Raw genomic sequence first — 16,076 nt, forward strand, 5'->3', positions numbered from 1 at the left:
AGCCTGAACACTGTAGCCTGAAGACTGTAGTCTGAAGACTGTAGTCTGAACACTGTAGCCTGACGACTGTAGTCTGAACACTGTAGCCTGAAGACTGTAGTCTGAACACTGTAGCCTGACGACTGTAGTCTGAAGACTGTAGCCTGAACACTGTAGCCTGACAACTGTAGCCTGAAGACTGTAGTCTGAACACTGTAGTCTGAAGACTGTAGTCACACTGTAGCCTGACAACTGTAGTCTGAAGACTGTAGTCTGAACACTGTAGTCTGAAGACTGTAGTCACACTGTAGCCTGATGACTGTAGCCTGACAACTGTAGTCTGAAGACTGTAGTCTGAAGACTGTAGCCTGAAGACTGTAGTCTGAAGACTGTAGTCACACTGTAGCCTGAAGATTGTAGTCTGACAACTAGGTCTGAAGACTGTAGTCTGAAGATTGTAGCCTGATGACTGTAGCCTGACGACTGTAGTCTGAACACTGTAGCCTGACAACTGTAGCCTGACAACTGTAGTCTGAAGACTGTAGCCTGAAGACTGTAGCCTGACAACTGTAGCCTGACAACTGTAGCCTGAACACTGTAGCCTGACAACTGTAGTCTGAACACTGTAGCCTGACAACTGTAGCCTGACAACGGTAGTCTGAACACTGTAGCCTGACAACTGTAGCCTGACAACTGTAGCCTGAACACTGTAGCCTGACAACTGTAGCCTGACAACTGTAGTCTGAACACTGTAGCCTGAAGACTGTAGCCTGAACACTGTAGTCTGAAGACTGTAGCCTGTAGACTGTAGCCTGACGACTGTAGTCTGAAGACTGTAGTCTGAAGACTGTAGCTTGACAACTGTAGCCTAATGACTGTAGTCTGAAGACTGTAGTCTGAAGACTGTAGTCTGAAGACTGTAGCCTGATGACTGTAGTCTGAACACTGTAGTCTGAACACTTTAGTCTGAACACTGTAGCCTGACGACTGTAGTCTGAAGACTGTAGTCTGAAGACTGTAGCCTGAAGACTGTAGCCTGACGACTGTAGTCTGAAGACTGTAGCCTGAAGACTGTAGCCTGACAACTGTAGCCTAACGACTGTAGTCTGAACACTGTAGTCTGAAGACTGTAGCCTGAACACTGTAGTCTGAACACTGTAGCCTGACGACTGTAGTCTGAACACTGTAGCCTGAACACTGTAGCCTGACGACTGTAGTCTGAAGACTGTAGTCTGAACACTGTAGCCTGACGACTGTAGTCTGAAGACTGTAGCCTGAAGACTGTAGTCTGAAGACTGTAGCCTGAACACTGTAGTCTGAACACTGTAGCCTGACGACTGTAGTCTGAACACTGTAGCCTGACGACTGTAGTCTGAACACTGTAGCCTGAACACTGTAGCCTGACGACTGTAGTCTGAAGACTGTAGTCTGAACACTGTAGCCTGACGACTGTAGCCTGAAGACTGTAGTCTGAACACTGTAGCCTGATAACTGTAGCCTGACGACTGTAGCCTGATGACTGTAGTTTGAAGACTGTAGTCTGAAGACTGTAGCCTGAAGACTGTAGCCTGACGACTGTAGCCTGATGACTGTAGTCTGAAGACTGTAGTCTGAACACTGTAGCCTGAAGACTGTAGCCTGACGACTGTAGCCTGATGACTGTAGTCTGAAGACTGTAGTCTGAACACTGTAGCCTGACAACTGTAGCCTGAACACTGTAGCCTGACGACTGTAGTCTGAAGACTGTAGCCTGACGACTGTAGTCTGAAGACTGTAGCCTGATGACTGTAGCCTGATGACTGTAGCCTGACGACTGTAGTTTGAAGACTGTAGCCTAAAGACTGTAGTCTGACTGTAAACAAACCTCCATCTCAGAAAACCAGTCTCTGACTCTGTGATGCTTGTAACAGCAGGTCTGTGTAGAACATATAAATAAAGTTCTAATTTACAAACTTAATGTTCCAGTTTGAATTTTTTTCAGCTGATTCAACGGCAAACTGACACCACGAGCCTCTGCTCCATCACATCTGTCCAACTTTATTAAATCTGCATTAAATCCTCATGTTTCATTCTGAGCTGCGTGCCAACAGAGTCAAGTCAATAGTCAAGTCAATTTTATTCATAATGAGCAGCACTTGGTGACAGCAGCAAGGAAAAACCTTTAAAAAAAACCTTAACCTTTCACAGGAAGAAACCTCAAGCAGAACTGGACTCTAGGTGGCGCCATCTGCCTCGACCGGTTGGGTTGAGAGGGCCAAACACAATAACTTCAGTTTTATCTGAGTTTAGTAGCAGAAAATTGCAGGTCATCCAGGTCTTTATGTCGTTAAGGCATGTTTGGAGTCTAGTTAACTGATTGGTTTCATCAGGCTTCATTGATAAATATAATTGGGTATCATCTGCATAACAATGAACATTTATGGAGTGTTTCCTAATAATATTACCTAAAGGAAGCATATATAAGGTGAATAGTATTGGTCCAAGTACAGAACCTTGTAGGATTTGATGGTCAGTTGTGTTGAATGCAGCACTAAGATCTAACAGGACAAGTATAGAGACAAATCCTTTGTCCGATGCAGTTAGGAGGTCATTAGTGACTTTCACCAGTGCTGTCTCTGTGCTATGATGCCTCTAAATCCTGACTGAAAATCCTCAAATAAACTATTGTTATGTAGAAAGTCACATAACTGATTAGAGACTGCTTTCTCAAGGATCTTAGAGAGAAATGGAAGGTTAGATATAGGTCTATAATTGGCTAAAACACCTGAATCAAGAGTAGGCTTCTTAAGAAGAGGTTTAATTACAGCTACTTTAAAGGACTGTGGTACATAGCCTGTTACTAAAGACAGATTGATCATATCTAGTAAAGAAGTGCTCACTAAGGGTAAGGCTTCCTTAAGCAGCCTAGTTGGGATGGGATCTAAGAGACAGGTTGATGGTTTAGCTGAACAAATCATTGAAGTTAGTTCAGACAAGTCTACTGGAGAAAAACAGGTTAAATATACAGAACTGTGCAAAAGTTTTAGGCACTAAAAGTAAAGTGAGAATGCTTACAAAACTACTTGCAGGCAGGTTGTTGTAACCATCCTGGAGAAAGAATCTTCTTCTGTGGATTTAGTATTTAGAACATCTCAGGTGCTTCTTCATGTGATCCCAGATTGACTCCATGATGTTGAGATCAGAGTCCATCTGTTGCAGGACTCATCGTTCTTCTTGTTGCTGAAAATAGTTGTTTATGACTCTAGCTGTCTGCTCGGGGTCATCATCACTGTCCTCCCTGATGGTATTGCATAACGGATAAGAATCTAAACATCTAGGGTGCCTAAAACGTTTGCACAGTCCCGTGTATCAGGTTTTACGGCTGTTTCTAAGGTTCCTGTTGAGGGCAGGAGGTCTGACCAGGAGAGGGAAAAGACATTTTAAACTGTGAATGCAATAAAAAGAAATAGGCTGAAGTGGTTTTAAGTGTCGATATTTATTTTGTTGATACTTTTGTACAGCTGTAACAGCAGGTTTTTATTTGTAATGGAGTATTTTACTTCAGTAAAGAACACATACAGAAAAACCCTTTTCAGCTAAACGAGTCCAGTGTTTGAACTGAAAAAAGAAAAACAGTAAAAACTTCTTTGACCTTTGACCTTGTGGTCAGAGGTGAAGCAGCACAGCGGACTCCCATCATTCACAGCTGTAAAGTGTCAGAGTTACAGCAGCTCTGTTTCCTGTCTGCAGGGAGCTGTTAAGCCTTTATAAGCTTTTATTCTTCCTCTCAGACAGGCCTTCACTTCCTGTTTACAGCAGGAAGGGGGTGCTGCTGCGCCTCACTGACCGCATCACGTGACTACAGCTCACTCTGGTTTTTACAGGTTTATAATCAATTATTACAAATGTTCAGGTCTGGAAGCTGAAGCAGAAAAGAAACTTTATTCACACATTCTGTTTTCAACCTCTTCAACTCAAACAGCCTCAAATTTAAACCCTCTAGAACAAATATTTCTATAAAGACATATATTCCTCTGCTCCTCAGTCTGATCTATGTAGTGATGTGTTGGTGATGAACCTACAGAGAGTCATCAGAGACTCTGCAGCTCCTCTCGGCTTTACGGAGCTTTATAGTGAGTTTCAGCTCATTGTTTATCTGTCCGGCTGCAACTTTTACTGTTCTGGTTCACTCTCAGCGTCTCATAGCGTCGTTTTCAGAGTAAAAGCTGTAAAAAGCCGCTGAACACAACCTGCTCACAGTTAGCTGAACACAACCTGCTAACAGTTAGCTGTAGACTAGCTGATCACAGTTAGCTGTAGACTAGCTGCTCACAGTTAGCTGTAGACTAGCTGCTCAAAATTAGCTGTAGACTAGCTGCTAACAGTTAGCTGTAGACTAGCTGCTCACAGTTAGCTGTAGACTAGCTGCTCAAAATTAGCTGTAGACTAGCTGCTCACGGTTAGCTGTAGACTAGCTGCTCACAGTTAGCTGTACGCTACCTGCTCACAGTTAGCTGTACGCTACCTGCTCACAGTTAGCTGTAGACTAGCTGCTCACAGTTAGCTGTACGCTACCTGCTCACGGTTAGCTGTAGACTAGCTGCTCACAGTTAGCTGTACGCTACCTGCTCACAGTTAGCTGTACGCTACCTGCTCACAGTTAGCTGTAGACTAGCTGCTCACAGTTAGCTGTAGACTAGCTGCTCACAGTTAGCTTTAGACTAGCTGCTCACAGTTAGCTGTAGACTAGCTGGTGAACATAGTGGAGCATTTAGCAGCTGAAGAGCCAGATATTTCCCTCAGGAGCTGGTAGAGAGTAAAAACATTCACCAGGTGGACAGAAACACGACTCTACATGAACGATAACGTTGCTCCGTAACTGCTGGATGTGGAAACAAGTTCAACATATCAGCTTAAAACTGATGATGAGTCAGAGTTGAGTTCACAGAACAGACACTGACAGCTCTTTTAATATTTGACCTTTGACTTTTCAGCTACATCCTGTTCCCTCCGCGTGTGCTGCAGCTCCACGCTGTGATGTTTACGGCGTTAATGAGGTCAAACATGTGGACTGATGGAATAAACCAGGGCTGCGTTCCAGACAACAGGACTCGTTCACCTCGAGATCAGAGAAACTTAAACTGGGTTTTCAGTTCCAGAAAGACACTCTGGGTCAGTTACCATGGTAACTGAAACTCTGGGTCAGTTACCATGGTAACTGAAACTCTGGGTCAGTTACCATGGTAACTGTGAAGCTAACCTGCTGCTGGCAGGAGTTTCGTGTCTTGGTTCATTAGTGGAGGTTTACTGTCAGACTCTGGATCCTGGTCCAGATCCTGGTTGATGTTAGTTTGTTATTCAGGACTTTCTGAAGTTGCTGCTTTAATGTGTGAATTGATCGTCAGCTGATCAAACCTCTTCATGTCCTTCTGTTATAACTCTGAGTCAGTTTGTCTGATCTTTATTACACATCATGTTTAATCTCAGTTTACATTTAAACAACCAGCATGAAGCTTCAGACACATCGGATCAATGAATATGATCAATGAATAATGATCTCTGATTGGTCCACTGATGGAACATCATTCCTGTAATATTATATATATATATATAGTATATTATATATATATGTAGATTATATGTTAATATTTCTGAGCGAATGATGTTGAGATACAAACATACAATCTGCTGTATCAATCATCAAACACATTATTATTGATCAGCCTGTGAGCTACAGTCACGTCTCAGTGTCTTTGATCTATTTATGTTTTAAATCTTTAACTCTATTTTTCATCTTCAGCTGCTGCTTCCTGTGTTTCCTCCGTCAGATTAAAGCTGAACTAATATATTTAAAATGTAGCTGCAGCCTGATACACAGATTCCACTTTATCATCATTAAGCAAACGTGAGTCTGATAAACGATCAATTAACGGACGACACTGAATAAAACTTTATCGACACGTTTCCCGCTCTGACTCAGGCTCTTTTTAAAGATAAATGTGCATCGTCTGCATACACGTGCGTTAATATCTCTACGTCCACTGGATTCACACGGAGGCTCTGCCTTTTATCTACCCGTTGCCATGGTGACTCGTAGTATCGGAGCTCCATTGATGGAGAGTGAACGTACTCAGAGTTGATTGATCAAAGGTTCATCAGCTGTTTGCTGTCTCTTACTGTCGCCTTTGTTCTATTTATGTTTTTAATATTTATTTCTTCTCCGCCTGCAGGTCTCTGACCTCTGACCTCTGATCAGCTGACGACCCAGAGGACCAGCCATCAGCTGCTGATCAATAACTCTTCATATCATCAATAAGCTTCTGAGCTCTAACATTCACTTTGTTCACGTCCGACTGAAACCAGCTGATTGATTCCTGATCAATAAGTCTGAGCATCACTGTAACCATGACAACGTGCTAACCCCTCCCTGACTGATCGATGTGTTCGTGTTTTTTATTTTGTAATAAATGATTTTACAGGAAGTATTGATTCATGTCTAATTGATCAATACAGAAACTGATCAGTGACTCTGCTGCCACCTGCTGGACATGATCAATAATAATAATAATAATAATAATAATAATAATAATAGAAACACAAAAATAATCATTAATAATGATCAGTATTAATGATTAATAATCATTAATACTGATCATTAATAATCAATAATAATGCTGATTGATGTCTGCAGTGTCCTGACTGACGCTGTTTGAGCTCGTCTGGTTTTGCACGACTGGTCGTGTAACGTGTTTCGTCTGCTCGTGTCTGATCTGGTTTAATTAGAGTCACACTAACGTTCTTCATCTTTATTATCATGATGTTTTATAATATTAAAATGTTTGATGTCTGTTTAACGTCTCAAACAGTCGATGTGCTGCAGGTCAGACGTGATGTTCAGTTCCGTGTTTCATGTTTGGTGAATAACTGGTGAACTGATGGTGACTAGACTGATGGAGGCCGTTTCCTGCCAGTTTGGGTTGTTTGGTGAAAACATGTTTTGCTTCTGTTGGCAGATATTTCATCTCATCTTCATCAAACTTGGTTCATTTCATATTTAAACCAGTTCATTTCTGGTTTGTAACTGGTTACCAGACTCTTGAAGGTGTGATGTAACGACCTTCAGGAGGAACCACCGTTCTGCCCACAGGGGGCGCTGCTGTGCTGCTGTGCTGCTGTGATCACCTGATGTTTCTACAACTCTGTTGTCTTTAATAAAATGACACTTGGTACAAAGTTCCTCATGAGACAAGCTGAACCACGTAGCAACAGCTCCACCTGGTGGTCACCAGTGAAACAGCAGCATAGTGTTTGTGAGCTGCCGTGTCTCTGACATGTGACACACAGCGAGACACACGAGCGTTCACACGGCTTTACAACCCTTAAAACATCGTCTCCTCCGTGTAAAAACCCAGAATCTGTGAATATTGTTGATGTCTGACGTCGTCGTGCTTCACGTCACACTGTGTCAGCTGCATACTGCACCATGATTGGCTCCAAACTAGTGTGATGTCATAAATCCTGCAGGTGCACGTTGTTTAAAGACACATTATGCACATTTCCAGGTGTATGTTTATATTCTAGTGAAACAGTGAGGCTGCTCTGCTGTAACATGAAACCTGATATATAGATGAGTTGATTCTGACGTCTCATCTTTGTAGAATGACTTTTGTTTTTGCTGTTTTTGTTTTATTTTTTATAGATTGTTTATTTGTATTTTGTTCAAAATTACTTATTTATCTTATACTGGCCCTTTATGCAGCCCCTCACCTGCCTGTAAATATAAACGTAGGACAGAAAGTGAGGACATGTGTGTTTGGTAGATTATTTCTTTGTTGTAACGAAGCTTCTTTGCAATAAATCTTAAACTGTTGGAAAACCTGTTGATTCTCCTTTTAAATGGAGACACATTAGTAAAGAAACATGCGTCTGTGGGACGAGCAGCAGAGCTGAGGATGTGGGTCTCCCATGAAAACAGCTTATTCTGCTAACACACACACACACACATATATATATATATATATATATATATATATATATATATATATATATATATATATATATTACACAGTCAATAAGACTGACCAGTGTTTCCATACAGAAGCTGTTTATTTATTAGAACAAACACGTCATCAGTAACTGAGGAAACTCAGCAGGTTCCTTTTCTTATTAAAATATTTGAATCTCTGGGAACAACAGCGACGCCTCGGTCACACAATCAGACCGAGTTCTGAGAGTTCCAACACACAGAGAGGTCAGTAAACACAACGCCTCACATTCTGCACAAACTAAACGTCACACAGTCGTCTGATTAAACTGTTTAAATCTAAATAACTAAGAGTGAGAGCAGCTGATGAAAAGTTCCCCCTCATGTTTCAGTCCAAAATGATTCATAAACCCCCTCACCCCCCCTCACCCCCCCTCAGTCCCAGTGCAGCGGCGTCTGTCCAGCCATCGACATGTACTCGTCCAGCTCGGCGTCCAGTCGGCTCCTGGACAGCGACATGTAGTCCTCCAGCTGTTTGTCCAGTCTGCTCCTGGACGTGGACATGTACTCATCCAGCTGAGCGTCCAGCTGCTTCCTGGTCGGCGCCTCCGCTCCGCTCAGGCCACGCCCCCTCGAGGCAGCGGCCCCGCCCCTCCGCAGGTCCAGGTGGAGCTGTCGTCCTGAAGGAAAAAAGCACAAGTACACAAGTAACGTCAGAGCCTTTACTGCAGTACAAGTACTAATACAGCAACGAAAAATACTCCAATACAAGTAAAAGTACATAAGTATTATGAGCTTGATGTAGTTAAAGTATTGCAGTAAAAGTACATAAGTATTATGAGCTTGATGTAGTTAAAGTATTGCAGTAAAAGTACATAAGTATTATGAGCTTGATGTAGTTAAAGTATTGCAGTAAAAGTACATAAGTATTATGAGCTTGATGTAGTTAAAGTATTGCAGTAAAAGTACATAAGTATTATGAGCTTGATGTAGTTAAAGTATTGCAGTAAAAGTAGTGGTTTGGTCCCTCTGACTGATATATTATTATATATGACATCATTAGATTATTAATAGTGAAGCATCAGTGTTAGAGCAGCATGTTACTGTTGTAGCTGCTGGAGGTGGAGCTAGTTTACACTACTTTATATACAGTTAGCTAGTTTACACTACTTTATATACAGTTAGCTAGTTTACACTACTTTATATACAGTTAGCTAGTTTACACTACTTTATATACAGTTAGCTAGTTTACACTACTTTATATACAGTTAGCTAGTTTACACTACTTTATATACAGTTAGCTAGTTTACACTACTTTATATACAGTTAGCTAGTTTACACTACTTTATATACAGTTAGCTAGTTTACACTACTTTATATACAGTTAGCTAGTTTACACTACTTTATATACAGTTAGCTAGTTTCTAGGGCTGTAGTCTGCTGGTCGATTAGTTGGTCGATATGCGGGGGTGTATTCAAAACACCCCCGTTGTTCTCACAACTTTGAACCGGATGGAGCCTGCTGGGTCTAACTGTACTCAACGTTTACTCAACGTTTACTCAACGTTTACTCAACGTTTACTGAATCTGTGTTTCTCCATAATGACACAATGAGAACCCCCGCCATATCCATTCATCAAACATCCATTCATTCAGATATCAGCGTTTGGGAGTCTCTGAGCAGCGCTGCTCCGGTACGTGAGTCAACCTCTGTCGTTGCCTGGGAAACCACCGGTCGCGCGGCTCCGTTAAGGAGTATGTGAGTATGTGCGAGCGGAGCAGAGGAAAAGGTTAGTAGTGAGTTGTCAGTACAGACGACAGTGTGTCAGTTAATAAATGCTAAAACATAAGTCTGTTGTTTCTCTCGGTTAGCTCCAGAGTTAGCAACAGCTAGCAGTTAGCCTAGCCTGAAGACGCTAAACAGAGAAACGTGTTTGTGACCTGCAGTCGGCGTCTGGACGTCTCGTCTCTCCGGCCGGCGGCGTTGACCCAGTCGCCTCCACAGGTGACCTTGTCCTGCACAGGAAACGTGACATCATCAGAGAGGAGCGGCCGCCGCAGTCCGACAGTCATCTATCACTTAGTTTATTGATCGATTCATGTGTTGCATTAAACGACGCCGTCTCCGGGCGGGTCGGAGTCGGTTAGATCTGACTCACTCCTGTGGGCGGAGCTTAACGCGGCTCTCCACCTGTACTTGTTCCTGAAGCTCCAGAAGCCGCGGCGGGCTCCGGAGGCAGCGAGACGACGAGTCGCCCGCCGCCAGCCGAGCCGAGTCCAGACGCTCCGCCTCGCCAGACGCTGCTTCACCTGCAGCCAGTCAGAGACGATCAAAGTTATTGATATTCTGTCAATCGACTAATCAATTCAGCTCCAGTTTAATGTCTTTATTATTGATCAATTAACTGTCAACTGTTCAATTAATCACCAACAACCCAACAACTGATCGATTAACCCAGAAAACAATCAGCTGATTAATCAATAATGTTAGTTAATGATCTGCGTTTCTCCTCTCGGCTGCTGGATGATGATGTAACACGACGACCAGCTGAGCAGGGCTCGTTCTGATTGGTCACTCACCTGCAGGGCGAGCGAGGACGGCGGCTCCCTCTTCACCAGCAGGACCACCGGCGGGGGGGCGGACGCCCTCCTCTGCTGCAGCTGGAGGGGGTCAAAGGTCACCGTCCTGGACCGGGTCAGCTGGTCCAGCACCTGAGAGAAGCTGCAGACGGAGAGGTCAAAGGTCACAGTCACAGTGTCTTTGAATAATTGGATATTATGGGATGGTGACATGACGTCGTTCAGGATGCAGAACCAGGAGAACAATAATCCGTCCTGCTGAAGGTTCCTTCCTGAGCTTTCTCACATTGTTTTCTTCATTAAAAGCTTTTTTAGGGAGTTTAGTCTTAACGAGGGTCTGAGGAGAGTCCTGATGCTGGTTTATGAATCAAACTGACTGTTTGTATCCTGATACAATAAGATATAAAAAAACATGTTAAATCACACAAAATATGGTGATAAAATAAAGAAAATACCAAATAATAATAATAATAATAATAATAATAATAATAATAATAATAATAATAAATACTATAAATAATATCACTAACATGTATTTCAGCAGGGTAGCAGGTGGCAGCAGATATGATGATATATATGTGAGACAATAGACAAACATCTATGGTCTCATATTACGCTCTTCATTTATTTTGTTGTGTCACAAATCAAACTCTTTAAAGTAAAGTTATATTTTCCATCATTTGGACGACGGTTCGCGTTCACGGATCGCTCCGACCAGCCGAGAAGCTCGAACCTGAGAGACGAGTTTCTTCTGTTGCATCAACGTTCAGGATGAAAATGATGCTGCAGACCTTCAACACGACAGCCTCCAGAGTCTGTGTAGACACGAGGAGCTCTGAGATGAAGCTCTGGTGTCTGTGTAGACACGAGGAGCTCTGAGATGAAGCTCTGGTGTCTGTGTAGACACGAGGAGCTCTGAGATGATGCTCTGGTGTCTGTGTAGACACGAGGAGCTCTGAGATGATGAAGCTCTGGTGTCTGTGTAGACACGAGGAGCTCTGAGATGATGATCTGGTGTCTGTGTAGACACGAGGAGCTCTGAGATGATGAAGCTCTGGTGTCTGTGTAGACACGAGGAGCTCTGAGATGATGAAGCTCTGGTGTCTGTGTAGACACGAGGAGCTCTGAGATGATGCTCTGGTGTCTGTGTAGACACGAGGAGCTCTGAGATGATGAAGCTCTGGTGTCTGTGTAGACACGAGGAGCTCTGAGATGAAGCTCTGGTGTCTGTGTAGACACGAGGAGCTCTGAGATGATGATCTGGTGTCTGTGTAGACACGAGGAGCTCTGAGATGAAGCTCTGGTGTCTGTGTAGACACGAGGAGCTCTGAGATGATGATCTGGTGTCTGTGTAGACACGAGGAGCTCTGAGATGAAGCTCTGGTGTCTGTGTAGACACGAGGAGCTCTGAGATGATGATCTGGTGTCTGTGTAGACACGAGGAGCTCTGAGATGATGAAGCTCTGGTGTCTGTGTAGACACGAGGAGCTCTGAGATGAAGCTCTGGTGTCTGTGTAGACACGAGGAGCTCTGAGATGATGATCTGGTGTCTGTGTAGACACGAGGAGCTCTGAGATGATGATCTGGTGTCTGTGTAGACACGAGGAGCTCTGAGATGAAGCTCTGGTGTCTGTGTAGACACGAGGAGCTCTGAGATGATGAAGCTCTGGTGTCTGTGTAGACACGAGGAGCTCTGAGATGAAGCTCTGGTGTCTGTGTAGACACGAGGAGCTCTGAGATGATGAAGATCTGGTGTCTGTGTAGACACGAGGAGCTCTGAGATGAAGCTCTGGTGTCTGTGTAGACACGAGGAGCTCTGAGATGATGAAGCTCTGGTGTCTGTGTAGACACGAGGAGCTCTGAGATGATGAAGCTCTGGTGTCTGTGTAGACACGAGGAGCTCTGCACTAGTTTCGCTGTCCTCTGCTCTGTTGTTGGGGTGTTTAGCTTAATTTGTAACGTATATTAAAATTTGTCAAATTCTTGTTAAGTTAGCTGCTGACTAGACTTTGCTTCTGGCTCCAACAGCCTTCCTCTCTACAGCAGTAGAGGAGGAGGAGGAGGAGGAGGAGGAGGAGGAGGAGGAGGAGGAAGAGGAAATTAGTATTATTATTGATTTGACTGATGTATTTTATTTCTTTCCAGTGAGATATTATTATTGAACTGTTGCTGCTGTAGAAACAATATTTTGTCATATTTAAAATAGAAATCTTTTCTGATCCCTTTCTGAATTTATTCTTTAAAAGTCATTAAGAAGAACTGATCAGAGTATTGATAAAGAAGCAGGCTGATAAGTGAAGCCTATAGATCAGATTAAGATAAACTTGAACCACAGCGTCTCTCCAGCTGACCGGCAGCTACCAGCTGTTTCACTCCACAACAACCCCTGACCCCTGACCCCAGACCCCTGACCCCAGACCCTAACCCCAGACCCCTGACCCCTGACCCCAGACCCTAACCCCTGACCCCTGACCCCAGACCCCAGACCCCAGACCCCTGACCCCAGACCCTAACCCCAGACCCCTGACCCCTGACCCTAACCCCTGACCCCTGACCCCAGACCCCTGACCCCTGACCCCTGACCCCAGACCCCAGACCCCTGACCCCAGACCCCTGACCCCAACCCCAGACCCCTGACCCCAGACCCTAACCCCAGACCCCTAACCCCTAACCCCTGACCCCTAACCCCTGACCCCAGACCCTAACCCCTGACCCCTGACCCTAACATCAGAAAACATCAACAATCACATCATATCAGCAAAAAGCCTCCAGTCTTCTGTTGAACAGCTGATCTATAGATTCATGTTATTGAACAGCTGATCTATAGATTCATGTTATTGAACAGCTGATCTATAGATTCATGTTATTGAACAGCTGATCTATAGATTCATGTTATTGAACAGATGATCTATGGATTCATGTTATTGAACAGCTGATCTATAGATTCATGTTATTGAACAGATGATCTATAGATTCATGTTATTGAACAGATGATCTATAGATTCATGTTATTGAACAGCTGATCTATAGATTCATGTTATTGAACAGATGATCTATAGATTCATGTTATTGAACAGCTGATCTATAGATTCATGTTATTGAACAGATGATCTATAGATTCATGTTATTGAACAGCTGATCTATAGATTCATGTTATTGAACAGATGATCTATGGATTCATGTTGTTCTGCTTTGTTTCTTGTTGGCTGCTCCTCTTTTCTGTTGGAACTATTAATAAGAACGCTTCCTGTTTGTCACCAAATTACTGCTTTCTGATTGGCTGCTGTTTGTGATCAATAACAAGACCTAATTAAAGTTTGAATGTCAAATTTCCAACTGTTGCATTTGTTTATCACTCATAAATATAATTTCTACTCACATGGTTTCTTTTCTTTCTGCATGACAAACTAGTGGTAACGATATCCCAACTATCCAGTTATCCAATGACAGGCAGAATAATCATCAACATGAACATTGAGGGAAGACAGTCAGAGACCTGGATACTGGACTGTTGTCCAGTATAAAACTGAAGTTTTTTGGCCCATAATCGACCATCTTTCCTTCTCTGAGTTTAACTTACTGCTGAATTCTCACAAACAACAAAAAAAACTGATTTATCCTTTTTATGGATTTAAAACCTTTTTATCACCTTTGACTTTTAACTCATCTTTAAGCTTGTTGTGTTTGATTCTGTTGACTTCGTTTTTCTACTTTAGAAATATTTTGTGTGATTTTATTAGAATAAAACTCTGCTGAAGCTGAATTGCTGCTCTGTGTAAATACATGAAGAAGAAACGTCTCACCGCTCGTTGAGGGAAACTGCTGAAGTGCTTCTCAGGAAACACGAGTCTGGTTTAGATGAGTCCATCTGATGAGTCTCAACTCCTGCACACCAAACACAGCTGGGACGATCTGTTCACCTGTTTCATCACAGACAGAAAATATTATATTATACATATTATATATATTCAACGCACAGAAAGACTTCTTCAGACTATTCATAAAACACAGAGACAGGTTTCCTTTTCGGCAAACAGTCACTCAGTCAGGTTCAGTCATGAGGACGGAGGCGGTTAAACGTCAGGTCACAGAATGTGAAGGGTCACCAAATCCCGCGTAACACCGCCGGCAGCAACAATAACGTCAAAACTCAATTTTAGTTAATAAATAAATAAATAAAGTAAAACCTCCTCTTCATGGTTCAAATTTCAGTCGAATTCGAGACAAAACAAAGATTCCTGGTTTTTAAACTTGTTTTAAATCTGCCGATAAATCATGAACTTATGTTTAATTATGGGTCGTTATGAGTTTAAAGCGCGTTAACTCAAATGTTCATTCCAGCTATGAGTTTTTAATTTAAATACAGCTACGTGTTGCAGAAAAGCTGTATAAATGTTAAGGGCGGTGAGTTTACCTTTACGACGAAGCGGACACACCTGTTAGCAGCTAATATAGTGCACCGCGCTATGCTAATCGGCTAGCTTGCCGCAGGCGAGGCCTCGCGGGTTGCGACCGGCCTGTCCTCCCGCCGCGGCGGGGCACCCAGCAGAGCCCCGGCCCGCCCTCCTCCTTACCGGGGTCTGCGGGAGCCACGACCGTTTCTCCACTCGATCTCAGATCAGTTAATTTCACAGTGTTTGCTGTGGACCACATCCGTTACCGTGTGATTCTCCAAACTACCGTCACCGAAGCGCTGAAAGCAGATTAGCTTCACCGTTAGCTTAGCTTCACCGTTAGCTTAGCTTCAGTGCTGATGGTGAAGCTAAGCTAACATAGTAACAATCACTTATGCCATGCCATTAGTCCCAAAATACACGCTCCCTGGAGTTTTTTGCCCTTAATATCATAACATTAGTGCATTTTGACGTGTAAACGCTCAGTTACCATTCATAAAAAGCTTGTTTTGTCGTGTGACCATTGGCTAAAATGTCAAGGCATTATTTTCTTGCAATAAACGGACTTGATGGACCAACCTTCAGTTACCTGCCGCTCACCTGTCGCTGTACGTCCTCTGTGCTCCAACTACAACCTGACAGACAGGTGTTCACACTCAGCAGGTCGATTCAGAGAACAAAGACTGTCTGTTAACGGTCAAGTTGAATTTTAAATGTAGTTCTAGTTTCAGTTTTTGTTCCAGAAGCTTGATGTCAGCGCCTCTGTCCAAGCGGCTTATTTATTTATTTATTTATTTATTTATTTATTTATTTTTTAACAGCAGTAGAAGAAGAACTCAGATCCTTTACTGCAGTTAAAGTACCAATACAGCAAAGTATAAATACTCCATTACAATTAAAAGTCCTGCAAGTACTGGTGCAGCAGAGTGGCCCCTCTCAGAATGATATTAAATAAAACTGGGTTGTTGTTAATATTATTGATTAATTACTGCCAGCAGCTGTTTTACGTATTTCTGACTTGTTCCTTTTTTATTGCATTTTCATTATCTTCACAGCAGTAAATATCAGAATAGTCCATGAAAACCACAGAGCATTACGTCCACTTACACAACATTAACACAATTACATCCTGTAATCACTTTGAACATAAATAAAATAAT

The 16,076-nt window shown here is 42.9% G+C and overlaps 1 protein-coding gene across 8 annotated transcripts; it reads right to left on the minus strand.

The window, feature by feature from the left end:
- Positions 1–8,045: 8,045 nt before the first annotated feature.
- On the minus strand, positions 8,046–15,697 carry LOC137190696 (chromatin target of PRMT1 protein-like). Of its 8 annotated transcripts, none has more exons than XM_067600224.1 (6): positions 15,517–15,697; positions 14,326–14,442; positions 10,523–10,664; positions 10,102–10,252; positions 9,884–9,958; positions 8,046–8,622 (listed from the first exon to the last, which is right to left on the minus strand). In XM_067600224.1, the coding sequence occupies exons 2-6, from the start codon at positions 14,388–14,390 to the stop codon at positions 8,378–8,380; spliced, it is 678 nt and encodes a 225-aa protein (XP_067456325.1). In that variant the 5' UTR covers positions 14,391–14,442; positions 15,517–15,697; the 3' UTR covers positions 8,046–8,377. The 8 variants fall into 8 exon arrangements, with proteins under 8 accessions (XP_067456325.1, XP_067456326.1, XP_067456324.1 ...); XM_067600225.1 differs by having other exon boundaries at positions 15,506–15,697; XM_067600223.1 differs by having other exon boundaries at positions 15,496–15,697.
- Between the last annotated feature and the right edge of the window lie 379 nt (positions 15,698–16,076).

Source organism: Thunnus thynnus, chromosome 10 (genome assembly GCF_963924715.1).
Source record: "Thunnus thynnus chromosome 10, fThuThy2.1, whole genome shotgun sequence".
Lineage (NCBI taxonomy): Eukaryota > Metazoa > Chordata > Actinopteri > Scombriformes > Scombridae > Thunnus > Thunnus thynnus.